Genomic DNA, 27,630 nt, shown 5'->3' on the forward strand with positions numbered 1-27,630 from the left:
TTAATCTTTTCACAGATGCTGATTAACCTGAATATTTCCAGCAGTTTTTGTTCGTTCAGCTAGTTCAATGTAGTATTGTGGAATACAATTGCGAGCCACACTCAAAATCATTGTGTTGGGTATTGCGGTTGAGGCGGTGCAGTGACGAGATAATGAACAGGTGAGGCTAAGGTTACAACTAAACTTTAAAACGTTAATACGTTCCAACTGCAGACTGCTGGAAATGCCATCAATAGAACAGAACAAAACAGAGGTAAGAAAGCGTGCAACGGAGAGAGGTTGGAAATGAGAGGCCTTTTGTCCATCAGAAGTTATTCCTTTCTGTCATTCTTCCCAGCAATGTGAGAGGAGTGTTACCTAATCCCGTCTAAGTATTTTCTAATTACCCTCCAAATTGCGTTAGGGCTTAGGATACAATTTTAGGTGGTTTAGGGTCGAGATCCCCATGATAGCATTGGCTGGGATTTGGATCGAGAACTCGACGACAATATGGCTAAATGTGTAGCACTCAAGTTTAACATGGATTGTGGTCTCGAATCGGGGTCTAGAGCATAAGTGGCTACACGGTGGCACGTACTGCTGTCTATCAGTGCAAGTGACCCAGGTTTGATCCCAGCCTTGGGTGACTGTGTGGAGTTTGCACATTCTCCCCACGTCTGTGTGGGTTTCCTCCGGGTGCTCTGTTCCCCCACCCCCACAATAGTCTAAAGATGTGTAGGCTGGATGGATTGGCTATGCTAAATTGCCAGTGGTGTCCAGGCTAGGTGATTAGTCATGGGAAATGTAGGAATAGGGTGAGTTTGGAGGGGCGGCTGTTCAAAAGGTCAGTGTGTACTTGATGGGCTGAAGAGCCTGCTTCTACGCTGTATAGATTCTAAGTCAACCGTGAAAGTGAATGGGGTGGAAATGATGCTAGAGTAGTAGAAATCCATAGTAGCAAAACATTTGGAATATTTCATTCAGCTCTAAGTACAGCAACTCAGAAAAGATATATGAGCTAGGAGTTTCACCAGTAATTTGTTTTTGTTTCAGATCTTCAGCATTCACAGTTTGTTTTATTTCAAGAAAGTTGCATTTACCTGGAGCTGTTGTAACACAAATTCAGCATTTCATTCCTGGTCCTCTCACTCACCTTAAGACTTTTGAAGTAATTTCAATCAGAAATGCAACTTAAATACTAAAACTACAATATACCATCACTTTAGGCCCGAGGGGATGCATTTTGTTCAATTCCAATACAATTCTAGTCTTATTGTCAATATCTATCTTGCAGAGGGACTTCATTTACAATGGGGGAGGGGGGGGGGCAGGGTCAGGGTCAGGACCCACTCTCTCAGAATCTGACTTTATCTATTATGCAAGATGCTGTTGGCCGGTCAAAGCCAAAATCACTGTCAAGGGAAGATTGGGGAATGGCTAGAACTCCAGTCTTACGTACTTCGACCAACTGTAAAGTTAGTTGCCATCATCTTACCAGACCATCAGGCTTCTCTTTTCTTACAAAAGAGGCAACTGGTGGTGGTTTAACCTATGGGTCACCACATCTCAGGCAAGGGGAGCAAGTGAGAAGGGCAGTCCTCCATGGAAACCTCAGTGTGGGAATTGAACCCAAACTGTTGGTATCATTCTATATTGTAAAACCAACTGTCCAGCCAACTGAGCTAACCAAGCCCCCAAACATTTATTTGTTCTGGACAGTATGAACCACCATGTGGCCCCTTAACAAGTCAGATCTTGAGGCCCAATGTCAAGGGGTCAGAGGTGAAAAACTACTGACCTAGAGAGTAAACCATTGAACTGTGAGAAGTGACTGCCAGGAACACGAGAAACAATACAGGAAACATCAAAACAAAAATATTTATTGTTGTTCTTAAATTAATTGTATATAGCTCAAAAGCAGCACAGTGTAATTTCATTATTTAGTTAATGCTAACAAAAGCAGGCATGGAAGAAAGTAGGACTTGAGAGAGCCACATGTGAACAGATTCAGGAAGGGACTGGGTGCTACGGGGACAAAGAAGGGGAACAAAGCCCGGCTTCAATGTTATGATTCGAGTGTTTCCAAGATTCGCTGGTGCTTGTTCCTTTGGCTCTTTCCTTTATGTCCCTTTGCCCCCAAATCTTGCCTGTCTGCTCTATAAATACATTGGGTGGATCATTCTTGGTCACCAGGTTTAATGCTGGCACACTCTGCCTGCAGTGTGCGCCAGGACAATCTGCATCCACCCCACCTCCAACAGGAAGCTAGCATAGGACACGTCTGCTTTACATAAAAGTTACAGCATTGAAATATATTAGTGCCATCACTGTCAAAAAGAGTAGGCAGTGACTGGGCAGAGCACCTCATTGAAGGGCAACAAGGGGAGAGGGATAAAGAATCAGGGACTGTGGGGCCCACACCCCAGGGAGAGTCTATGAAAACTATGTCCCAGGAAGAGTTGGGCCCTGTGGAATCTGTACCCCAGGGAGACTCCAGTTATGAGCAACCTATATCCAGGGAGAGTCAGCACCTTCAGGAGAGGAAAGGTAAATGCACTGCGAAATAAATAGATCAAATGACATTGCATCTTTATCCAGGCCCTTGTCGATGTTCGTCAAGTGTTAAACATTAACAACTTGGAGTAACCAAGGCATGCAGAGGACAAAATATATATATACACACACACACACACACACACACACCTATTATATACACACACACGAAATCTCAATATTAACATACATACAGAAAAGTTAAAATTAGGCATGAACTCTTCAACTGGGCATTAGAAACATGGAAAACGGGAGAGGGAAACTTCTTGTAAGAAAGAAAATTATGTGAACTTCACTGACAAGCAGTGTTCCTGCTACATTTTTTTCTTCTGCATGGAACTCAGATCCATACGTGGCAGCAACTTTCAGAACCAGAAATTGATGCAGCAAACAGTGTGGCACACCAATGCTGTGCACGGGCCCTCTGAACAGCTACATGCATGCAAACTGAACAGGAAACGTTGCTGACAAGGCTAGAGTTTCTTACCCATCTCTAATTGTGCTTGAGAAGGTGATGGTGAGAAATCTGACTTATTACCAATTAATTACCCCTCCCATTATGGTCATGCTTGGATGCACACAAGTAGGTCATCTGCACCTGTTTCTGCAGCCCAAAGGAACGCTCTGTTCACCGCTTCTGACATAGAGGTGATTAGAGGACCACCCATCCTGTCAGTATCTCAGAAATTTCACAAACAGGCCATTCAGCCGAAATGGACTATGCTGGTATCCGTATGGGCCTCCTCCTATCTAACCTCATAGAATTCTATCAGAGCAAACTTCTATAACTTTGCCTCCCTGTGTGCAAATCCAGTCTCCATCCATTTAGGCATGTGACATGTAGAATGGTCTGCCAGCAGAAGCTAAAACTGTCTTTTCCCAAGGGGGGCAAAGGTATGAGCCCAGTGGCTTTAAAGTGGGGACTCTACAGAGAAGAATGTTTAGAGGCCAGAAACTCTGCAAAGAGAAAAAGGCAGAGGTGGAACAGCAGCCCAGGTAGTTCTTGTCCAAGTCTTTTAGGTTTTGGAAAAATACCAGTTAATATTCCAAAAAGGGAATAAATCCCCCTGCACAAAGTATCAACCAACAAGAAGGTCCATCAGATTCTCCAACTCAAAGTCTGTCCGGCTGTTGTGGGGCTTTGCCGAATGGATGCCTCGTGAAGCTTTGTTAGGCTGGATGGTGGGACAGGCCCCGGCAGGGAAGGCCTGCGGGACATCATACATAGAGGTGTCAATGTCTTCAAAGATTGCATCAAGGGAACCGTCAATAAGGAAGTCATCTGAGTCTGCAATTTCAAAGGCTGTGAAGATGGAATCAAGGGACCTGGGCTCCGGCCGGGGATCTGGGCTCACCGGCTTCAGCGGCAAGAGATGGTCATCTTCGGGAGGTGCTTGGCCTAGAGGGGTGCTCAGGTCCTCCACATAGTCCAGGTCCTGAAGTATGGTGGAGATGGCAGAGGACAATGAGCTGTCATTGCCAGAGAGGAGACAGAAAGGTGCTTCGATGAGGCTTGGCGGGGGAGCCTTGGCAATGTTGTTGTTTAGATCAGTGATTTCCTCTCCCATTTTGGAGAGGGGCTCTAGTTGGTTGGCACCACTAGTCAGTTGCTCAGGTGGCTGCAGTGGCATCTCACTGGGCATCGTGTTGCGACCATTCTCCCAGCGGATCTCCGCTTGCAGCCTGCGCAAGGTATTGGCAATCAGCACGGAGCGGTGTAAGTTGCGCTCTGCCAGAACACAGTTCTGGTGCAGTTTAAGCAGAGAGATGTCTAGCAATGTGCCACAATGAAAGGTTTGTGGAGTGTATTCTGCTGCAGCCTGACCACCATCATCCTCGTGGCGTTTCCGCTTCACTCCTTTACCCAACGGAATACTGCACGAAACAAAAAGACACTATCAGCACTCAAAACAGAAAAAGGTGAAAAATCCTCACCAGACTCAGGCAGCAACTGCAGAGAGAGGCAAAGTAAACATTGCACCCTTTCATAATAACCAGGAAAACATTAAGATTTAGCAATTTTTAAAAACAAATACAAGTCAGAGACAAAAGTAGGGAGAAGGGAAGAAAATCTAAAGGGAGAGATTTGTAATACAGGTAGGAAATTCCATGCTAAAAGAATTTATTGATAAAGAGAGAGTAACAGAGTTTAAGGTTTCAGTTTTGTCTCTCTGCCAATATCGCCAGACTGGCTATTTCCTGTTTTCAAATCAGATTCTGAACATCCATTATTTAGCTTGAGTGATAGGGTTCAGGAGTGACTAATGGGATGATGCTGCAAAGCAAAAGGAGATGTAATGGTGCAAGGAATGAGGAACAAAATTTGGTCCAAAAGGGAAGTGGGAAAAGCAGAAAAATCACCAACAACTCTTATCTTGAGTAAATGAGAGCATAGTTATTCTCAAGTTATCAAACTCCATGCTGAGTCCTGAAGGGTATAAAGTGCCCAATTGAAAGATGATGTGATGAAGCTTCAAGTTTGCACTGAGCTTCACTCGATCAATTTGAAAGGTGGAGGACAGGAGAATCAGAGTGGCAAACAATCAAACTGTCAGGGTAATACTTGCTGACTGAATGAGACATTCTGTAAACTGGTCACACAGTCTACTTTTGGTATCTCCAGTGTAGAGGTGGTTGCGTTGTGAACAGGAAATATAGTATATCACATTTCACCTGTTTGGGGTTTTGAGGGGCTCTGCTGAAAGGGAAGTGAGGAAGTGAAAGGTCAGATCCAACTAATTAATGAAGGGTGGGAGATTGAAGATTCTAGACTTTCATCATGAACACTGCATTTATTCCTCCTGGTGACCCACTGTAATCCTGCCATTCAGTCCAAGAGGTTGACCCCAATTTGTGTTGTGGCAGTCAAAGTGCCAGAACTAGCCTCAAATTAAACTTTCCTGATGAAGGGTTTTTGCCTGAAACAGGGATTTTCCTGCTCCTCGGATGCTGCCTGACCTGCTGTGCTTTTCCAGCACCACACTCTCGACTCAAAGTGAAGATCAGCCAGTAATGCAAGTGCAGAGACTTACTCTAATTAACAACTGGATAAACTGAACCATTGTTTTGTCACTGAACTAAATCCATTCCCTTATTATTGATCCAATCTCTCCTCCTGGCTACTGAAACTGAACCAAATGTTTGCACCCATAGCACCCTATTTGAGGCAGAGGTGAGCTCTTGACTCCTTATCCTCTCCACCAGGAGGACTACCTTCTTCCACCTCAGTTATATCACCAGTTATCAGCTGCTGAAACTCTCATTCATACCATTCCTACTTTCAAACTCAACTGTTCAATGTACCTGTGGCCAGTGAACCCCCACCTGCTGGTCCATGAAATTCAGCTTATGAAGACTGTGTTCCACCAAGTCCAGTCAGCCCCATGCTTGTTGACCTACACTGTTTCTGACCATCCGTGTGTAATAGACAATTAACAAAAACATAGTGTACAATGATTATAAAAGAGCGATTTTTAACATTCCATGGCAATATTTATAGATAATGGAAAGGTGTAACTTAGAGGAATTAATTATTTACAATGGATGTTCACCCAAATATTGCAGATCCATCAGCATATCATTACTGAAATACACTCCTGATCTCTCAGTGGCTCACTCCACTACAATTTCCCATCTTTTAAGCTGCCACGAGTGGCTTTGGTCTGCACTATTCATGGACCTACATAAACTTTTTGCTGCTGCCCTGCTCTCTCTTGCTCCACGAGGCTTGGCTGGCTAAAGTGGTGCTGCCAGTTGATTAGCTATTCAAATATTGCATGCCTGCTCCAGTTATTGTTGGAAAAAGAAAAGTTATGGTGCAGGGTTATTTCTAGTTGGCAGAAAACAGCATATTCATAAATAAATGTGTCTGTCTGTTTGGCAGGGTGAGACAAGTAGACTCCCACAGAAAGTTGGAGCTGAGGCCTCAAAGATTACTATTTACATCAATGAATTAGAGGAGAGTGAAGGCATGGGTGATAAAATTTTAGACAACACCACTGAGATAGCAAATTATTATTAAGAAGCAATAATAAAGCATTTGCAGAAGGACTTAAGTTGAGTGAGTGAGGGAGGAGTACAATGTGGGAAAATTTGAAGTTGAGCAGGAAGAATGAAAAACCAGAATAAGTAGAGAATGACTGCAGAGTTTGGAGGTGTAACGTGATCTAGATGTTTTGATTCATGAAAATGTCACTCTGCAGATACAGCATGCAAAAGGCTAGTGGGAAACAATCTCTTTATTACATAATGATCTGAATATAAAATGAAAGAATGTTATGCTTCAGTTACACAGGGAATTGTTGAGACCACATTGTGAATAGGGTGTGCAGTTTTAATTATCTTATTTAAAGAAGGATGTAAATTCATTGGAAGTGTTTCAGATGAAGTTCACTAGATTCACACCCGGAATGAACAGATTAGAATCATAGAATCTCTACTTTGTGGAAGCAGGCCATTTGGCCCACTGAGTCAACACCAACTGTCCAGACAGCATCCCACCCAGACTCACCCCCTTACCCATGGGTAACCCACCTGGCCTGCACATCCTGGACACCAAGGGCAAATTAACAGGGCCAATTCACCTAACCTGCACATCTTTTGACCATGGGAGGAAACCAGACCATCTGGAGGAATCATGCACAGATACGGGGAGAATGTACAAACTCCACACCAATAGTTGCTCAAGGGTGGTATCAAACCAGGTCCCTGGCACTGTGAGGCAGCAGTGCTAACCACTGAGCAACCATGCCACCAGGTTGTCTTATGAGGATAGTTTGGACAGTCTGGTCTCTTTTCTATTTAAAATTTAGAAGAGCGAGGGGTGACTTGATTGAAATGTATAAGATCCTGAATGTGGAAAGGATATTTTCTCTTGTGAGGGAGTCCAGAACTAGGGGCACTGGTCTAAATTCACAGGTCACCCTTTTAGTTCCAAAATGAGGAGAACTTTTTCAGGGTTGAAGGATTTGGGAACTCTGCCTCAGAAGGTAGTGGGAGCTGGGTCATTGAATATTTTTGAAGACGATGACAGATTGATTCCTTTGCTTAGCAAACATCTAACTTATCAAGGGTAGGTAAGAATGTGGAATTTGGAACACAAACAGATCAGCCATTATCTTATTGAATGGTCAAGCAGGCTCGAGGATCTTGACTCCTGATCTCTAACCAGCTGGGTATTGAATTCAGTTGGAAAAGCTCCTCCAGTTAATTTCCTATTACCATATAATACCAATTACCATGTTTCACAGACCCAAAAGAGATGTATTGTTCCTCTGGATTTGTTGCATTCAGAAGATTTGTACAGATCATTCACTTTGGTTGCCACTGGCACTTCCCAGCTTTCTAACCACTGTCAGTCAACAATAGCTGGATACCCAGTAGTTGTAATGCCAGCTCCAATTCTCCTTTCTGATTTTCTAGCCAGAAACAGAAACATCCTATTGATGTCCTGGCTTCCTCCTCCTCCTCGGTCTCTTGGCCATGTCTCTGTATCTGGCCTCTGCCCCCAGCTTGCCAAAGACACTGCTCCCTTGTGGAAAAGGGATCAGGGGAACTTGTATGCTGTTCCTCACCATCACAATCTGCTGTCAGAGATTCTGTTATAAACGCATTGAATTTCAATTTCCCCCTCTCCAAAATGTACTTGCCTCTGATAGCTGCATTCCTCTAATTCTAGTCTTTCACACATCCTCCACTTCTTTCACTCTACCATTGTTGGCCATACCTTCAGCTGCCAAGGTCCTAACTTCTTTAATCCCTCCTTAAACCTCTCTTTCCTCCTTTTAAGATACTCAGTCATAGATATAGACAGCACGGAAACAGACCCTTCAGTCCAACTCATCCATGCCCAGCAGATATCCTAAATTAATCTAGTCCCATTTGCCAGCATTTGGCCTATAATGACTCTAAACTCTTATTATTCATTTACCATCCAGATATCAGAGTCATATGCCTTTTAAATGCTATAATTGTACCAGCACCTTCCATACACACACCATCCTCTACATGAAAATGTTGCCCCTTATGTCCCTTGTAAAAATCTTTCCCCTCTTACCTTAAACTTATGGCCTCTAGTTTTGGACTCCCCCACACCAGGGAAAATACCTTGACGATTCACCTATCCATGTCCCTCATGATTTTATGAACCTCTGTGAGATTACCCTCCGCCTCTGACACTTTAGGGAAAAACAGCCCCAGGATATTCAGCCTCTCCCTATAGCTCAAACTCTCCAATCCTGGGAACATCCTCGTAAATCTTTTCTGAACCCTTTCAAGTTTCACAGAATCTTTCCTATAGCAGGGAGACCAGAATTGCACACAGTATTCCAATAGCGGCCTAACCAATGTCCTGCACAGCCACAACATGATGTCCCAAGTGCTACATTTGATGCACTGACCAATCAGGGCAAACAACCAAATGCCTTCTTCACTATCCTATCTCCCTGTGACTCTACTTTCAAGGAACAAAGAACCTGCACTCCAAGGTCTCTTTGTTCAGCAATATTCCCCAGGCCTTAAAAACATTTCATTTTTGATCACCTAATGTAACATTTCTTTCTTTGACTCAGTGTTAACTTTTGCCCAATTATACTTCTGTGAGATTCCTCGTGGTGTTTTAATTTACAAGTGAAAATTGTTGCTTGCTTCCAGTGACCACTGACTATCTAATAATCTTCACTGAGTGCACTTTGGTAAGGACAGAACCCTGTGGAATAACCATGAAACTGCAACAATCATATCAAGACCTGCATCTTGGAAGCCAGTCAGCACTTACTGTCCTGAGGGCATTGGGTCAACATCTAGGTGTTAGACAGGAATAGTTGGGTGGCAGGTTTCTTCCCCTGAAGGATATTAGTGATGCAATTAGGTTTTAAACAACAACCTCAATATTTATTGCCAATTTCTGTTTGCCACCCAAAACAAAAATTTTAAATATTGAATTCAATTTTACAACTTGTTATGGTAGAATCTAACTGAGGAGCTCCACCTTGCTGACCCAGTGACAGAATCATTAGATTACTGTACCCTAAAACAAATTTTGCATTTGTCTAAAATTTCACAACCACCAGATGTCCCAAAGTGTTTTACAGTCAATAAAATAATGTGTGTCATCACGGCAACCAGTTCATGAACAAACTTACACAAACAGCAATGATTTTTTTTAAAAATATTGAGTCAGGGAAAAATATTGGTTAAGGTACAATGGAAAACTGCCCAGCTCTTCTGTGAAATAGTGTCATAGAATCTTTAACATCCACCCAAGAGGGTAGACAGGACCTCTGTTTAATGATTCATCTAAAAGATGGCTCATCTGACAGTGTATATTAAATTGGAGCGCTAGCCTAGACTTTGAACTCAGATCCTAGTGATGGACATGAAGCTAGGAACTTCTGACTTGGATGGAAGGGCTAATCACTGAGCCACAACTGACATCATGTAGCCTGCAGGTTTTTAATCATTAAATGACTTGTGACATTCCAAATCAATGGGAAATTAGGTCTTGACTGTCCACAAGGCAAATTAAACTTATTAATGTCTCAAGAATGAATAGGGAGAGGTGGAGAGGGGGATGGCAAACTTCTCACTGGATTGTGCCCTCCCCCCCCCAACTCAGGGAGCAAGTGACCTGATGAAGGAAGAGGATAAATTGTAGAATAAACATATAAGCTCTCTTCTCCACAAGAAATGGATAGTTACTAATCGCCAACAGCTCACTCTACCTACTTTATACAAGAATCAATTTTGCTTCAATTTTTTTTTACACACCTGCTTGCAGCCATTGGCTGCTTTTGAAAGATTCACAAACCAGTAAGTTGTCCGTGCTTCTCAGGCTTTATCTTCAGATCCATTCACACCTAAAAGCAAAGGGGAGAATTTGGATTAGTTCAGGTCCAGTTGCAAGGTATGTGTAGAAAAACAAGCCATTTGGTTCTAATGGATCCAAACCAGCCTTTATGCTCAACATGAGCTTCTTCATAACTCTCTGCCTAACCCTATTATTTTGACCCTTTTCACCCTTAAACTTCTCTAAAACAAGTTCATTTATCTTACCTCATCTGCACCTGGTGATAGTAATTCTACATTCTCACCTTTCTCTGGATAAAAAGGTTTTCAATGAATTCCCCATTGATTTATCACTGTTTCATATTTTTTGTCCCTTGTTTTGGGAGGTGGAAACACCATATCTGCATCCACCCTATCAAATGTCTTCACAATTTCAGGTCAGCCCACCACCCTCTAGTTTTGAAAGATGAAAACTTTAGCTTTTCCCAAATTCCTGTGAATTTACCAATGTAAATATTTTATTAATGGTATATAGTTTTGCCACAATTGGAAACAAAAACTTTTGGGGAACTCTGAAGAGAGCTGAGGGCATGAGGTTTTTTTTAAAAAGTGGGTTAATTCAGCCAGAGAGGAACATCAAAGCTAAGAGATTATAAACACTGTAGATTTATGAATAAACTTGACCGTGGAAGCATTCTTGCCTCCAGTTCAAAAGGTTGAAGTGAGACCTGACCACCCCCCCAGATTTAACACAAGAACCCAGGCAGGGTTGTTGTTGCACTGTTGGAAGTGTCACCCGAGAGGTGAAATATTAAACAATTGAATTGACTGATTTTTGGTGGCTGAAGATAAATTTGCTAGATTTAATCCTCCTTAAATTGTTGCATCAACCATCATGTAGACTCAAGAATATTAATCTAGACTGATATCCACGGGTCATTCCATGCAGAAATGTCAGAGGCAATGTCTGTTGAACAAGACTTTAAACTGTTATTTGTCTCTTCTTGTGCAAATCTCAAAAGGAAGAGATTTATCCAATCTCTCAGCATGTATATATCCCTTAAACAACATCGGGGATGATTTTCTGTGGCTAGGAGTCTAGCTTGAGGAGGAATGATCTCAGGTTATGAGGTAAGCCACAAGGTAAGAAATTTCTTCATTTCAGACGTTTGAACCAGTACAATTCTTTACTACAAATTGCTATGGATGCAAAGTCACTGAAAATGTTTCAGAAAGATAGATTTCTAGAGAAGTGTCACAGAGAGAAAGCAAAAGTACGGCGGTGAGACTGACCATCAGCCATAATCATGTTGTTTGATGAATCGGATTCAGGAGCTGAATGGCTTACTTCTATTTTCTATTTTTTTATCTCAGAAAATAAACAGATTCTCTGCTCATTGTCAGCACTATTTGTGGGAGCTTGCTGTGTACAAAGTGACTGGTGTGTCTCCCACATTATGACCGTGACCAGACTCCAAAAGCACTTCAGTGCAAAGCTCAATAGAAATGAGAAACTACTTTTCCTATGATTCCATGTTACAGTTACGGACACCAGGATTGAGCTTTAATAGATTGTGGGAGACAATGTTACTGGAGGGACTCATGGATAAGACAGAATTGCAACAGAAGACATTGTAACCAGCCATGCTTGCAAGTTTGTGTTTAACTCATTGCTGCCGTCTGTACTTTGTATTCCCCAGCATTCCTATGAGAGACTAACGTGCTTCCTCTTTCCTCTGCGCACTCCAGTAAACAATAAGAACAGCTTGAAGTGACTCTCCCAACTTCATATCACTGTAGGTGCCATTACACTGAAGAACTACAACAGTTCATGTAGGTAACTTGCCACCACCTTCTTTAGGACAATTTGAGATGGGCATTAACTGTTGGCCCAGCCACATCCCATTGGTATGAATTAAAAATAAAAGTTACAAATTGTGGCCACTTAGAGTGTTTGCTATGCCACCACATCAGATAGATCACTGCTCATGTATCATCAGGTTCTCTCTGGTCAGTCTCACACAGTGAAGAACAAGTCATAAAGTGAAACTGCACGGAAACAGACCCTTAGGTCAACTCATCCACGCCATTCAGGTTCCCCAAACTAAACATCCTATTTGCCCATGTTCACAGCCTTCTACACTGCATCACTCAAGACTGGACGTATTTCTTTCATCTTGATTAAGTGTTCCTCTGTGCAGTAAAGAAGTGCGTTATTATTTACCCTGTGAACACCTCACTAACTACAGAATAAGCAGTCTATGACACCTCTATCATTGACAACACCTCCTTACAGAATATAATTCAAATTCCTTGCCTTTACAGTGTTGATTCTGAACAAGGTACCTATATGAGAGGTTTAAAACCACTCTCATGGACGCCAGCTGTGCCTCAATACACTTTCGCTTCAGAAAGTTGTGAGTTCAAGCCCCAGCCCAGAGTTCAACAGTAACAGCCTTGACCAATACTGAGCGAGTGCAGTTCTGTCGGAGGCGCAGACTCTCATGACACGTTGTATTGAGCCAAGACATTTCTCTCTCAAATTTCAAAAGGAGAGAGGTCTACCCGATAATCTGAGCCAACGTTTCTCCCTTGATCAATATCACAAATAACAAAATATTCTGTGCCTTATCTCGATGCTGTTTTAGGGGCCTGCTGCATACACACTGGCTGTCCACTGTTTCTACATTTAAACGACACATACTTCACTGGAGTGGTGAGAAATAAAGGGAAACTTTGCCTCCCGTACAAAGGTGTTCAGTTCCAGTGGGACACCAACAGCGGGTGGATTATATAATGGTCTTTACATCTCCAACAGTTCCTCCAGCCACAAATCACTTGATTCCTCACCCGAGGCTTCAGATTCCGGTTTCAGTCACTCAGGGGGGCGTGCCTCATTCAGAGCGACACCCCTCGCCGTGAAAGACACTTGCAACTAGCGGGAACAATATTAATCAGTAAAGGAAATCTGAAATAGAACGGCGACAATCGTTCCACGGAACAGGGAGAAAGGCAGTCAACAAACTGGAGGTCTCCAGAGACAACATGAATGGACCAAAAAGGACAACAGTACGATTTGTCTAAAATAGTCAAGGGACTAGAGCCCTGACGTTGGAAGGAGGTTAGAGGGACCTTCCCTTCCCCCCCAGATAAAAACCCCTTCGCCTATAGCCGCACAGATGGGGGGGGGGGGGGTCTACACACATGTCCAGCTCCTAATACCGAAATCGGACTTTCAAACCCTCCCAAATCACAGTGATATCTCGACTTGACTGATCCCACCCTGGTGAAGGAGCAGCGCTCCGAAAGCTAGTGATTCCAAATAAAACCTGTTGGACCATAAGCTGGTGTTGTAAGATTTTCAAACTTTGCCCACCCCACTCCAACACCGGTACCTCCAAATCTTGACTGGCTCCAGAGGCGGGGCTTTCAAAGCAAGTTGCAAATAAAATCTGGAGCAGAATTAAAACAAAATTTCCCGCTCTCTGGAACAGCTTGGGACATGGAAACCCCGAATCGTCAGTGACAAAGACACGGATGGATAGATAGGTATACAGCGAGAGAAGGAACTTCTCTACGGTCTTGGTCACAATCCCAAATACAGCGACAGCTCAGAAGTAACACAGTCAGTCAGTCTTTTAGAGATCTGGTGAAGACACCAACCGGGAATTTCTTGACTCAAAATTCCGCCTTCCGCCTTCCCGCTTCCCTTGAATGCTTCAGCTCACCACTATAAAGAGCAGAGAAACAGGCCATTCGGTCCAACTGATCCATACTAGGGTTTGAGCGCCCTCCAATCCTGCCAGTATTCAATCCAATATTCCTTTCAACCTATTTATCTAACTTCTCCTTAAACGTGTCGAGAACTTATAAATCTTTACATACCTGCCAGGGATACCCCAAGCTGCTGGATCAGTGCCGACTGGTTCCTGTCAAACAAGCAGCTGAGAGTCTCCCCCTCCCCTTCATACTCTATCACATGATATAGAGTAAAGCCAACCCACACACAGGAAGTGAAACTGAAAGGTAGCCCGGCCTGATCCCTCCCTCTAACCGGCAGCAGCTTATCCACTGCCGTTCAGCCACACACTGACTGAGTGTTCCAGAGAGGGTACCTCCTCCTCACCAAACGGCACAGGAGATAGTTACAAACTCTCACATTCTTCTGAGTCGGTAACCTGGCAGCTAGCTACAATCAGAGCCTGCTCCCCAGCATGTTCACTCCCAGCAATTAACCTAGAGGTGTCAAAGATTCAAATCCCACACAAACTGCTTGTGAATTCATAAAATCTAGCATTTTGGCAGATTTTTTTATTTGAAAGCTTTCAGGGTCCTTTCCCCTGGTGTGACTCCAGAATCTGTGCCTTCGGGGGCACTCCCTACCTGATGAGAAATAAAAGCGGCCCTGACTGCCTCAAATAGGAACACATTTCAAAACATATCGGAATTAGAGGGCTATAGGACGGAAGGCGGAACTCAAGGAGTTAAAGGAAAAGCTGTAAATTTCGAACTGGAGGAGATTACGGACCAGTGGGGGCTGAGCGAGCAGCCTACACGCGAGTCATGGCTGACTCAACCACATCACGATGAAAGAAGAGGATAATTAACAAATAATTAGCCCAGCAGCGAGTGTTCATGTTTGAGACACAGAGATCTTTGTGGGTTGAGGGTATCAAAGGGCATGGATTACAGGTAGGTGAATAGAATGTGAAACTGCCACGATCTTAATGGCAGAACAGGTTCTTTGGGCTGAATGGCCTCCGCTTGATCCAAGAGGACCAGGGAACTAAAATAAAAGGAATGCTGAAAATCGAAACATAGATCAGTACAGGCCCTTTGGCCTTCCATGTTGTCGATTTCGAAGCTACTTGGATGGGCCCGAAACGTCGATTTCGAAGCTCCTTGGAGGCTGCCTGAACTGCTGTGCTTTTCCAGCACCACTAATCCAGAGTCTGGTTTCCAGCGTCTGCAGTCATTGTTTTTACCTCGTTTTACTTCCATGTTGTGCCGACTCTTTATCCTACTCTAAGGTCAAACTAACCCACACACCCTTCATTTTATTATCATCCACGTGTCTATCCAAGAGTCGCTTAAATGTCCCTAATGTATCTGACTACCACCACCACCACCGCTGGCAGTGCATTCCAGGTACCCACCACTCTCTGTGGAAAGAACTGACTTCTGACATCTCCCTTAAACCTTCCCACAATCACCTTAAAATTATGCCCCCTTGTGATAGCCAATTTCTGTCCTGGGAATAAAATTCTGACTATTCACTCTATGCCTCTCATCATCTTGTACACCTCTATCAAGACACTTCTCATCCATCTTCATTCAAATGAGAAAAGCCTTAGCTCCCTCAACCTTTCTTCATAGGATATGCCCTCCAGTCCAAGCAGCATCCTGGTAAATCTCCTCTCCACCCTCTCTAAAGCTTCCACATCTTTGCTATAATGAGGTGACCAGAATTGAACACAATATTCCAAGTGTGGTCTAACCAGGGCTCAACAGAGCTGTGGCATAACCTTGCATCTCTTAACTCGATCCCCCGCTAATGAAAGCCAACACACCATATGTCTTCTCAACAACTTTATCAACTTGGGTGGCAACTTTGAGGGATCTATGGACATGGAACCCAAGATCCTTCTGTTCCTCCACATTGCCAAAAATCCTGCCTTTAACCCTGTATTGTGTATTCAAATTCGACCTTCCAAAATGAATCACTTCACACTTTTCCAGGTTGAACTCCATCTGCCACTTATTAGCCCAGTTCTGCATCCTGGAGAAAGTGGGGACTGCAGTTCTGCATCCTGTCAATGTCCTGTTGCAACCGACAACAGCCCTCCACACTATCTACTTCTCCACCAACCTTTGTGTCATTGGCAAACTTACTAACCCACCCTTCCGCTTCCTCATCCAAGACATTTATAAAAGTCACAAAGAACCGATCCCTGCAGAACACCACTGGTCACTGAGCTCCAGGCTGAATACTTTCCATCTATTACCACCCTTTGCCTACTATTCGCCAGCCAATTTTGTATCCAGACAGCCAAATTTCCCTGTATCCCATGCCTCCTTACTTTCTGAATGAGCCCACCATGGGGAACCTTATCAAACCCCTTGCTAAAATCCATGTACACCACATCTACTGCTCTACCTTCATCACTGTGTTTGTCACATCCTCAAAGAATTCAATAAAGTTTGTGAAGCATGATTGTCCCTTACAAAGTCATGCGGACTATCTCTAATCAAGCTATGCTTTTTGAAGTAATCATAAATCCGGTCTCTCAGAATCCTCTCCAATAATTTGCCCATCATAGACGTCATTCTGACTGGTCTATAATTCCCAGGATAATCCCTATTCCCTTTCTTGAACAAGGGAATAACATTTGCCACCCTCAGCCATCTGGCACTATTACAGTTGACAGTGAGGATGCAAAGATCATTGTCAAAGGCCCAGTAATCTCTTCCCTTACTTCCTGTGGTAACCTGGGGTATATCCCATCTGGCCCAGGGATATTCGTCCTTACATTTTTCAAAATTTTCAGCACATCCTCCTTCTTAATAGCAACCTGTTCGGTCATATAAGCCTGTTTCACACTGTCCTCACAAACATCAAGGTCCCTCTCAGTAGTGAATACTGAAGCAAATCATTAAATAAGGACCTCCCCTATCTCCTCTGACTCCAGGCACAAGTTCCCTCCACTATCTGAGATCAGCCCTACCCTCACTCTGGCCATCCTCTTGGTCTTCGCATAAGTTTAGAATGCCTTAGGGTTTTCCTTAATCCTACCCATTAAAGCTTTCTCATGCCCCTTTCGAGCACTCCTAAGTTCATTCTTCAATTCCTTCCTGGCTGCCTTGTAACACGCTAGAGCCCTGTCAGATAATTGTCTCCTCAACTTTAAGTAAGCTTTCTTCTTCCTCTTGACTGGATGTTCCACATCCCTTGTCACCTAAGGTTCTTTCACCAAAACATCCCTTCCTTGCCTCAGTGGGACAAACCTATCCAGCACTATCAGCAAGTGATCCCTAAACAACCTCCACATTTCAGTCATGCATTTCCCTGAGAACATCTGTTCCCAATCTAGGCACCCCAGTTCCTGCCTAATAGCATTGTAACTCTCCCTCCCCCAATTAAATATTGTCCCATACCATCTACTCCTATCCCTTTTCATGACTATAGTAAAAGTCAGGGAGTTGTGATCACTGTCACCAAAATGCTCTCCCACTGAGAGATCAGACATCTGGCCTGGTTTGTTGCCAAAGTAAACAAGCAGGAGGCTGGAAGAACACAGCAGGCCAGGCAGCATCAGGAGGTGTAGAAGTCGACGTTTCAGGTGTAACCCTTCTTCAGGGCTGGGGGTGGTGCAAGGGGAGCTGCTGATAAAGGGGGTGGGCAGGGTGGGGATAGGTGAAGACAGGTAGAGAGTACGACCTGATTGGTCATTGGGAGGAATGAATCTCGTAGGTGGCTGAGAGGAGAGGAAGTTAGGAGGAGGGGGCTGGGAAGGGATCTGGGGGAAGGGAAGGGAGGTTATTTGAAATTGGAGAATTCAAAGTTGAGTCTTCCGGGATGTAGGCTGCCCAGCCGCAAGATGAGGTGTTGTTCCTCCAATGTGCGGTTTGGTTCATTGTGGCAACGGAGGAGACCAAGGATGGTCATGTTGGAAAGGGAGTGGGAAGGGGAATTAAAATGGGCAGTGACTGGGAAGTTCGGCTGGCCCCTGCAGGCCAGGCCGAGATGCTCGGCAAATCATTCCCTCAGTTTACATTTCATCTCCTCGATGTTGAGAAGACCACATCAGGGGCACCTGCTGCAGTAAACTAGGTTGGAAGAGAGGCAGATGAACCTCTGTCTCACCTGGAAGAACTGTCAGGGGCCCTGGATGGAGGTGAGGTGGATGGTGTACCAGATTGGGGGTCGGTGGGGAGAGTGGCACAAACCAAGTACTGTTAAAGGGAACAGTCTTTGAGGAAGGCAGATTGGAGTGGGGAGGCAAAGATATTCTTGATGGTGGGGTCTTGTTGGAGTTGACAGAAGTGTTTAAGGATGATGCGTTAGATACAGAGGCTGTTAGGTAATGACAAGAAGGACTCTGTCTTTATTGTATTGTGGGGGGTTTAGAGCAAGTGGAACAGGGGCTGGAGGTGGCGCAGTGGAGAGTTGTGTGGATGACAGAGGTGGGAAAAGCACATTGTTTGAAATAGGTGGACATTTGGGATGCTTGGGCGTAGAATGTCTCATCATCCAAGCCGATGCGCCGGAGGCAGAGAAATTGGGAGAACGGAATGGAGTTCTTTCAGGATACTGGGTGGGAGGAGATGTAGGCCAGGTAGTTATGAGAGTCTTTGGGTTTGTAGTAAATGTCCATCTGGTGACTGTCGCCAGAGATGGAAATGGAAAGGTCAAGAAAGGGGAGGGAGGTGTCCGAGATGGAGCAAGTGAATTTGAGGGTGGGCGAAGTTGATGAAATGTTCAAGTTCAGCCTGGGTACAGGGTGCTGCACCGATGCAGTCATCAATGTAATGGCAGAAGAGTTGAGGCACAGTGCCTGTGTAGGTACTGAAGAGGGACTGTCTGACATAATCCACAAAGAGGCCAGCATAGATGGCACCCATCTGAACGCCCATGGTCACCCCCTGAATTTGGAGGAAATGGGAGGAGTTAAAGGAAAAGTTATTAAGGGGGAGGACCAATTCAGCAAGGCAGAGGAGGGCATTGGTGGAGGGGGACTGGATGGGTCTGTTGGAGAGGAAGAAGCGGAGGGCCTGGAGGCCATTCTTGTTGGGTATAAATGTGTATAAGGACTGCACGTCCATAGTGAAGCTAAAGCACTGGGGGAGTGGGGGGCGGAGAACTGGAAGTTACTGAAGAGATGGAGGTTGTGGTTGGTATTACAGAAGTGGGTGGGAAGTGCCTGAACCAAGGGGGAGAAGATGGAGGCGAGAGAGGACAAGGTGAGTTCAGTGGGGCAGGAGCATGCTGAAATGATGGATCAGCTGGAGTAGTTGGGCTTGTGAATCTTGGGGTGCAGGTAGAACCAGGCAGTGCGGGTCTGGGGCACTATGAGATTGGAGGCCGTGGAGGGGAGATTACTGGAGGCAATGAGGTCACGGACAGTGTGAGGGATTTTAGCAATGATGGGTCATGGCGGGGTCATAGGCAAGGGGGACTTAGGATGTGTTGTCAGAAAGTTGGCATTCTGCCTCTACGATAAAGGAGGTTCGTTATCCAGGTTACTACTCTGTCTTTGTCACCAGGTTTGATGGTGAACTGGGAGGTGGCGTGGAGAGAGTGGAGCACTACTCATTCGGAGGGGGTGAATGGTCTCCCCTCTAGTCAGCCCATCTTAATGAGTCAGGAATTCTTGCCTAGGCACACCTGACAAAAACTGCTCCATCCAAACTATTTGAACTAAGGATGTTCCGATATTAGGAAAATGAAAGTCATCAATGACAACAACAATGGTTACTTCTGCACCTTTCCAAAATCTGCTCCTTTGTGTCTCTGTTGCTAGTGGGGTTTCTGTAGAAAACTCCAGTGAAGTGACTGCTTCTTTCCGGTTTCTGACTTCGACCCATCCTGACTCTGTGGACGAACCCTCCTTGATGACTTCCCTTTCTGCAGCTGTGATACTATCCCTGATAAGCAATGCCACTCCCCACCTCTTTTATTTCCCCCACTATTCCTTTTGATTTATCTAAATCTTGGAACATCCAACAACCATTTCTGCCCCTGTGATATTCAAGTCTCTGTAATGGCCACAACATCATAGTTACAAGTAGTGATCCATGCTCTAAGTTCATCACCCTGATACTTCTTGTGTTAAAATAGACACACTTCAACCCATCCTACTGACTGCAACTTTGCCATATCAGCTGTCTATTCCTCCTCGCAGACTCTCTGCACGCTGTATCTGGCTGTTCACTAGCTACTCCATCCTCAGATCTGTGGCTCCGGTTCCCACCCCCCTGCAAAACTAGTTTAAACCCTTCTGTAGAGCTCTAGCAAGCCCAGGATATTGATGCCCCTCCAGTTCAGGTGCAACCCGTCCTTCTTGTATATGGAACATGTTGGGAATGGGATGGCAAACCTGTCTCCTCTGATCAATCACCCCATTATTTTGATTTCCATGACCAGGTATGTGCCGTTCAATCTGATTGGAATCAAGAATGGAGCTCAGCAGGAAAGGTGCTTTCATTGACTGCGGCGCCAGTTCACGGAAAACATGAGCAGAGAGCTATGTGAATTTTATGTTGTGCACTCAGTCCGAATCTGCAGTGGCTCATTTCAAACTGAAATGTGGTGAAATCACATCTGGAGTTGTGTGTAATTTTGGTCTCCCTGTTTCAATAAAGTATATTGAGATCTGTAACTCAGAAATAGATATGACAACACTATATGGTACATACATCAGAGAAACAAGCCAGTCAGTCCAGTTACTCTACACATACTTTTTTCCATTTCATCCACCTCACCCCTTAAGGGAATCTTTCTAATCCTTTTTCTCTTACATACTCCTCTCGTTTCCTTTTGAGAGTATCGAAGCTATTTGTCTCAAGCACTTACAGTGATGACTAATTCTACATTCTACCCACCTTGTGTGTGAAGACATTTCTGTTTATATCACTACTAGATTTCCTAGTAACTATCTTACACATATGGCCTCTAGTTTTGAATTATCCCACAAGTGGAAGCATTCTGTCTACATCTACTTCCTAAGAGATCCATCTTAATCATTCATTTCATCACACTTCCTGCCTAATCCATAACCATGACATCTTCTGTCTCTTCTTAGCTACTTTCTTCAACACAATCTTCACTGACCCCTAATGTGCTGATTTCTGATTTTCCTTCCTGTTATTCCACATCTCAGCATCAATATCCAATCACAGTTTCTCTTCTTCATCTTGCCCAAGTTTATGCATCTAATAACATGGCTGGTCTCATAATTGCCTTGTAGATTCTTCCCTTCAGTCCAGCAATACTTAGCAATCACATAGAATTCCACTGCATTTGTTCCAATAACTCATGGAGTCATACAGCACAGAAACAGGCCCTTCAGCCCAACTCATCCATGGCAACCAGGTTTTCTAAACTGAACTAGTCCTATTTGCCTGCATTTGGCCCATATCCTTAAACCTTTCCTATCTATGTACTGTCCAAATGGCTTTTGAATGTTGTAATTGTACTCGCCTTTACCACTTCAGCCAAAATTAATGCACAGCTTACCTTCGAAAATAGTTGTAATCTCTCAATTCTTGTACCATTCTTGTAAATACTTCCATGTTCTTTTTTCCTATGCTCCTGTATCCTTTTTAAATTATGGAGATTGGACTGTGCATAGTATGCTAAGTGCACTTGACTAGGATACTATACAATTAGTGGAGAGAACGCAAGCTAATGTTTCAAGTCTAGATAACTCTTCATAACTTCATTATTTCTGATTTATACAGTATATCTGTAGAAATGTTATGTCGATAACTCCATTGTTCTAATGATCTGCAGTGCAGCTTTTAGTTCTCCAATATTCCTAGATCTCTGCTTTTCTATCTGTTTCAATTTCTATTATGTTCTTTATCTTCTAAGCTATGTGATTTCCTGCATTTCCTGCCAAAGCCCATCTTTACAAATTGTTAATTGCAAACTTTCTAATGTCTTATATTTTGTTGCTTCTTTTTCTGTGCTAGCTGCACATCCACCTCCTCTAGAATGTGTTATCATCTGTAAAATATACTATTGAGTTACTCATTCCAAAGTCCAAGTTTTCGCTTTCTTTGTTGGGCAGTTTGCCATGCATTCAGTTATTGTCCAATTCCACATACAATTCCACAAACAGAAGTTGCTGGAAAAGCTCAGCAGGTCTGGCAACATCTGTGCAGAGAAATCAAAGTTAACGTTCCGGACTGTGACCCTTCCTCAGAACTGACAGTAGCTAGGAAAGTATACATATTATCCACATATATTAACCTATTGTCACAAGCTATTGTGCAGTGCTTAATTATAAGGACAGGAATTGCAGATTACAGAAGATACGGGGATGCAAGGTGTTAATGGGATAACTAACATTTCTACCTGGAGGAGTTTGAAGGGATCAGTGGGAGTGTAAAGGGGAGGAGAGGAGCCTACACATGAGTCAGTACTGATTCACTCCACTCCTTGACAAAAAATAAAGGAAAATTACATAGTTGAACCAAGAACCCTCATCAGCCTAGCTCTGAAATTCCCTTCCTAATGTCCTCTGTCCTTCTTAAAGATTTTCCTTAAAAAACTCTCTGAGCATCTTTTTGATCACCTGTCCTAATATTTCTGGTATAGCACATTGTTAGTATATTCTTGGCTACATTTTGTGAAGCACCTGGGGATATTTTTATTGGCACTCTACAACTGCCGGTGGTTGTTAAGGGAATGGTATATGAGGAAGAATTGGCTGCTCTGCTCTCTCTTCATAAAAGACCAAGAGAAAATGCAAGGCAGATAAAAGGTGCATATCTATAGCACAGTTCCTGACCACTGGATGTCTCAAAACATTTTAAAGTCAATGAATTACAACAGGAGCTGCAGTTCAAAAGGTGATTTAGGAAACATGGCAGGAAGTTTGCTCACAAGAAGCTCCTAGACTCTAGATAATCTGTTTATATGATGTCGATTGAGAGATATATAGTGACCAGAAAGCCAGGGATAATGCCCCGATTTTCTTCAAAATAGTGTCACAGGATCTTTTGTACCCCTGAAGATGAAAAATGGGGACAAAGTTTGTTCACTCACCTAAAAGATGGAACATTCAGCAGTGCAGCATTTCCTCAAGTTCTTCTGGGCACCGAGCCTCCTAATTCAGAAGTAGGGACACTACAACTCCACCACAACAGTCACACTCCCACATGTTCCAATTATTCAGGGATAGTCAATACCTGGCACTTACATGGCAGAAATGTTACTTACTATTTACCAGTCCAAGCCTAAATATCACCTAGGACTTGCTGCATATGAAGTGGATTGCTTCAGTATCTGAAGTGTCATGAATGGTGCTGTACGTTGTGCAATCATCACAAACATTCCCACTTCTGATTTTATGAAGGAGGGAAGGTCATTCATTCATAGAATCCCTACAGTGGGAAAGTAGGCCATTTGACCCTTCAAGTCCACACTGACCCTCTGAACAGCATCCCACCCAGACCCCATCACCCTATCCCTGTAAACCTGCATTTCCCATGGACAATCTACCTAGCCTGCACACCCCTGGAAACTAGGACAATTTTAGCATGGCCAATCAGCTAACCTGCACATCTTTGGGCTAAGTCAGAAGTCTCACAACACCAGGTTATAGTCCAACAGGTTTATTTAAAATCACAAGTTTTTGGAGCTCTACTCCTTCATCAGGTGAAGTGACGAAGGGGCAGCACTCTGAAAGCTTGTGATTTTAAATAAACCTATTGGACTTTAACCTGGTGTTGTGAGACTCCTGACTTTATCTAGTCCAGTCCAACACCGACATCTCCATATCATGGCCCCTTTGGACTATGGGAGGAAACCAGATCACCTGAAGGAAACCCATGCAGACCTGGGGAATATGTGCAAACTCCACATAGACAGTTACCGGAGGCTGGAATCGAACTCACCACTGAGCGCTGTGTTGACATTTTTGAACAAGTGAAGATGAGTGTATCCAGAACACTATCATTAGGAATGCCTGCAGCAATGTCCTGGGTTGAGTTGACTGACCTCAAACACTACACCCATTTTCTTTTGTCCACAGCATGACTCTAGCCAGTGAAGAGATTTCCTTCTAATTTCCCTTGACTACCATTTTGTTATGATTCCTTGAGGCTCCATTTCGTCAAATTCCAGCTTGATATCAAGGGCACTCACCCTCACCTCATCTCTCAAGTTCAGCCCTTTTGTTTGTTTTGGACCAAGCACGGCTTCAATTGGGTCAGGAATTTAGTCACCCTGGCAGAAACAAACTGGGCATAGGTGAGCAAGCTAACATTGTCTAAGTGTCATTTGATTGCACTGTCAAGGCCTCTTTGAATGCTTTACTGATGATTGAGAGGAAACTAACTGGGCAGTAATTGGTTGGATTGGGTTTTTTTTGTGGTCAGGACATACCTAGAGAGTTTTCCACATGTTTGGATACATGCCAATGTTATATGTGCATTGGAATAGCTTGGCTAGGGATGCAGCTAGTTCTGAAGCACAACACCCACAACCTTTACCATAGCCAGTGTCCCACCAGTATCCCATGGTAATAGGCAGAAGTGAGGACTGCAGATGCTGGAAACCAGAGTTTAGATTAGAGTGGTGTTGGAAAAGCACAGCAGGTCAGGCAGCATCCGAGAAGCAGGAAAATCGACATTTTGGGCAAAACCCTTCATCAGGAATGGAGGCAGGGAGCCTCCAGGGCCCCACTTATCTTTCCACTCTGCAGGCACCCTGCCTCTAGTGCTGATGAAGGGCTTTTGCCCGAAACGTTGATTTTCCTGCTCCTCGGATGCTGCCTGACCTGCTGTGCTTTTCCAGCACCACTCTAATCTAAAATCCCATGGTATAGTACCACACAACATTGTGGAGGGGAATACTGTCATGGACAAATGCATCTGTGACAGGTAGATTGATGAAGATGAGGTAAAGTAGGCTTTTCCCTTCTGTTGGTTCCATTGCCACCTGCTGCAGACCCTAACTAGCAGTTAGGTCCTCCAGGACTGGGTCAGCTCAGGCTGTGGTACTACTGAGCTACTGCTGGAGGTGGCGACCGAAGTATCTCACCTCAATGCTTCTTGCAATTGGTGCTCAACAGGGAGAAGCACTGATTCATCAGATGAGGTGGAGGAAGGGCGCAGTAATGGGTAGCCAGCAGGATGTTTCCTTGCCTAAATTTGCCATACTGACACTAGGACTTCATGGGATCTGGAGTCAATGTTGAGAACTCCCAGGACAACTCCTTTATAAGTGTATATCACTATGGCATCAACTCTGGGAATGGTGGTGGTGGTGTCTGGGACATTGTCAGGTCTGATTTGATGAGTGTGACTATGTCAGGCTGTTATTTACTTGCCTATGGGACTGCTCTCCCAATTGGCTGGTAGTGCCATTGTAGTTTCCGCTGCCCAGTTTGATGCCAAGTGATTCATCAAGTTTATTTTTTTTAAAAGTGATTTGGTAGAACTGATTAGTTTGTCTGATCACTTCAGAAGTCAATTGAGAGTCAATCACATTGCTGCACCTGGAGTCACATCTAGGCCAGACAGATAAGGAGAGCTGATTTGGAATCAAAGAACTAGTGGTTGTGGTGGTATTTGAAACTGTAATTCCAGAGATTAGTTTGGCATTACTAGTTTAGTGCCATGATCACTTTGCCACATCTTTCCTAATCATGAACTTGGTCTATGGAATCCTCTCATATTTAACTAAGTAACCATTTATTTATTGACACTTTTTTTCCTTTAGCTTCGATTGAATTGAATAGGCAAACAAAAGCTAAGAAAGAGTCGAGATCGTATAGAGGAAGGGGGTCTGGGGGATGGGGGAATAACCAATACAAAGGTGCAATAATAGAAAGGAGGCGAGGGGAACATTAACAGAAAGGGAGCGCAGAGGGCACAAGAGAATGGAATAGGAGAGAAAGGGATAGAGTTGGGGATGTGGTGGTGGCTAAGATTGCTGGATAGTGTAGATTCGAAGTCTCGGCCAATACGTAAAAACTTATGTGAGGTATTAGGGATATGGAGCACGCCACTGACAGGCACAAGACAGCACGAAAAGCCGGACAGGCGCCGTCACTCATATAGTCTCTTACAACCAATCAACTGTGACCCCCTTTGGTCACCGGCGACCTAGCTGCAATCGGAGCTCTGTGTCCACTGAGGCGCCGTATCTCCGGAACTTCCAGCGCGGATGCAAAACTTTCAAACTGCTTTCATTCTAACCCCACTCCCAGAATGTTTCTCTCTCTCTCTCTTTGTGTGTCTGTCTTTCTGAACGGTCCCAGTAGAGTTAAACTGGAGAGGAGGGGACAAGGTCGGCGCGGAGTCTGCTGTATTCGTCACGATCCCGAAGGCGCTCTCTCCTGCCAGGCTCAGCGATGAATCACTCGCTATTTACGAAGTCGTACTCACGCAATTCTCACCGCCTCTTACCTTCTTCCCCTCGCTCTCCCCCGCGCGCCTTCCCCGTCTCCACTTTTCTTTTTCCCTGTCAGTCTTTCAAAAAGAAAAATCAGGATCGCGGGGGATCTCAGCACGCTTTGGGGAAACTGGATTTCAAGTCAAAGTAACTGCTCTATTAAGTTTTTTTTAATTTAAAAAAACCCAAGGAGCAGTAATTCTTCCCTTGCAACAAAAAGTTTCCACTTTAGAAAGGTAATGAATGAGGTTGACACTTTGTAACTTACCCTGTGTGTCCAGTCAGCGCGCTCCGCTACATTGTAACCTTTCGCTGTGTCAGTTTCACTCGCTCCGGACAGTGTCAGCTCCTCCCGACCGTGGACCCGGATCTAGTTGCTGGGTAACACGACGGGGGTGGATCAGGGGCAGGGCAGCCAGAACACCTCACCTCCCTTCCGGGCGAGATCGCCTGCGCACGAAGCTGCTGCGCTCCGCGTGCCTTTCGGGAGTTGTAGTTCTATTGGTGTCAGAGGCAGAAAGCAGTTGGCTTTGGGTCATTAAGACGGGGCGCCATTTGAGCCACTGATGCTTTGGTCCAGTTAGGTCTCAGTGGTCTATCTTTTAGAGGTGCGAATCCTGAATGGCCCCATGGGAATGCCAACACACTGTAAAGCCTTTGTCTGACGCCAACAGCTGTCCAGAGCTGATTTTGACTCTTGGGAGATAACAGGTTTGGGGAAAGGAGTTATGAAGAGTCATCTAGACTTGAAACATTAGCTTGCTTTCCCTCTACTGTGATGTCCAGCATTTCTTTTCAGTTGAGACGAAAACCAGGTCAGCCACGATTTTAATCAAATGTAGGAACAGGTTTGGAGGACTGAATGGTCTAATCCTTTTTTGACATCCTTCTGGTGCTCTCCAGAAACCTTTCTCCCAGTGTGAATGAGACCATGCCTCCACAATGTACGTTAACCATCTTAGCCCACCTGATGTCTACACACATCCATCTCTGGCAAGTAAAAAAAAAGGCAAGTGATCAGGGATGAGAAGTTTTGTCAACTTTTCCTCCTATGACTCAAGGACGTTGAGATCAACCTTAACACTGAATTTAACTAAAAGGGAGAAGAAAGATTTTCCCTTCTAACACCTAGGATATGGGTGTTCTCGGTAACTTGTGGACATAGTTGCATTGAAAAGGTAGCTTTG

At 44.2% G+C, this 27,630-nt stretch overlaps 1 protein-coding gene and 1 long non-coding RNA gene across 3 annotated transcripts; one reads left to right on the forward strand and one right to left on the reverse strand.

The window, feature by feature from the left end:
- Window positions 1–1,869: 1,869 nt before the first annotated feature.
- On the reverse strand, window positions 1,870–26,821 carry LOC140454497 (SERTA domain-containing protein 1-like). 2 transcript variants are annotated; one of them, XM_072549296.1, is made up of 3 exons: window positions 26,712–26,821; window positions 10,300–10,388; window positions 1,870–4,407 (listed from the first exon to the last, which is right to left on the reverse strand). In XM_072549296.1, exons 2-3 carry the CDS (start codon window positions 10,311–10,313, stop codon window positions 3,612–3,614), a joined length of 810 nt encoding a protein of 269 aa, XP_072405397.1. In that variant the 5' UTR covers window positions 10,314–10,388; window positions 26,712–26,821; the 3' UTR covers window positions 1,870–3,611. The 2 variants fall into 2 exon arrangements, with proteins under 2 accessions (XP_072405397.1, XP_072405398.1); XM_072549297.1 differs by lacking the exon at window positions 26,712–26,821 and adding an exon at window positions 14,203–14,274.
- On the forward strand, window positions 14,240–22,079 carry LOC140454499 (uncharacterized). Its single transcript, XR_011952702.1, has 2 exons — window positions 14,240–15,009; window positions 20,462–22,079. It is a non-coding gene; the product is annotated as an uncharacterized lncRNA (long non-coding RNA).
- Window positions 26,822–27,630: the final 809 nt, after the last annotated feature.

The sequence above is a fragment of the Chiloscyllium punctatum genome, chromosome 29 (assembly GCF_047496795.1).
Source record: "Chiloscyllium punctatum isolate Juve2018m chromosome 29, sChiPun1.3, whole genome shotgun sequence".
Lineage (NCBI taxonomy): Eukaryota > Metazoa > Chordata > Chondrichthyes > Orectolobiformes > Hemiscylliidae > Chiloscyllium > Chiloscyllium punctatum.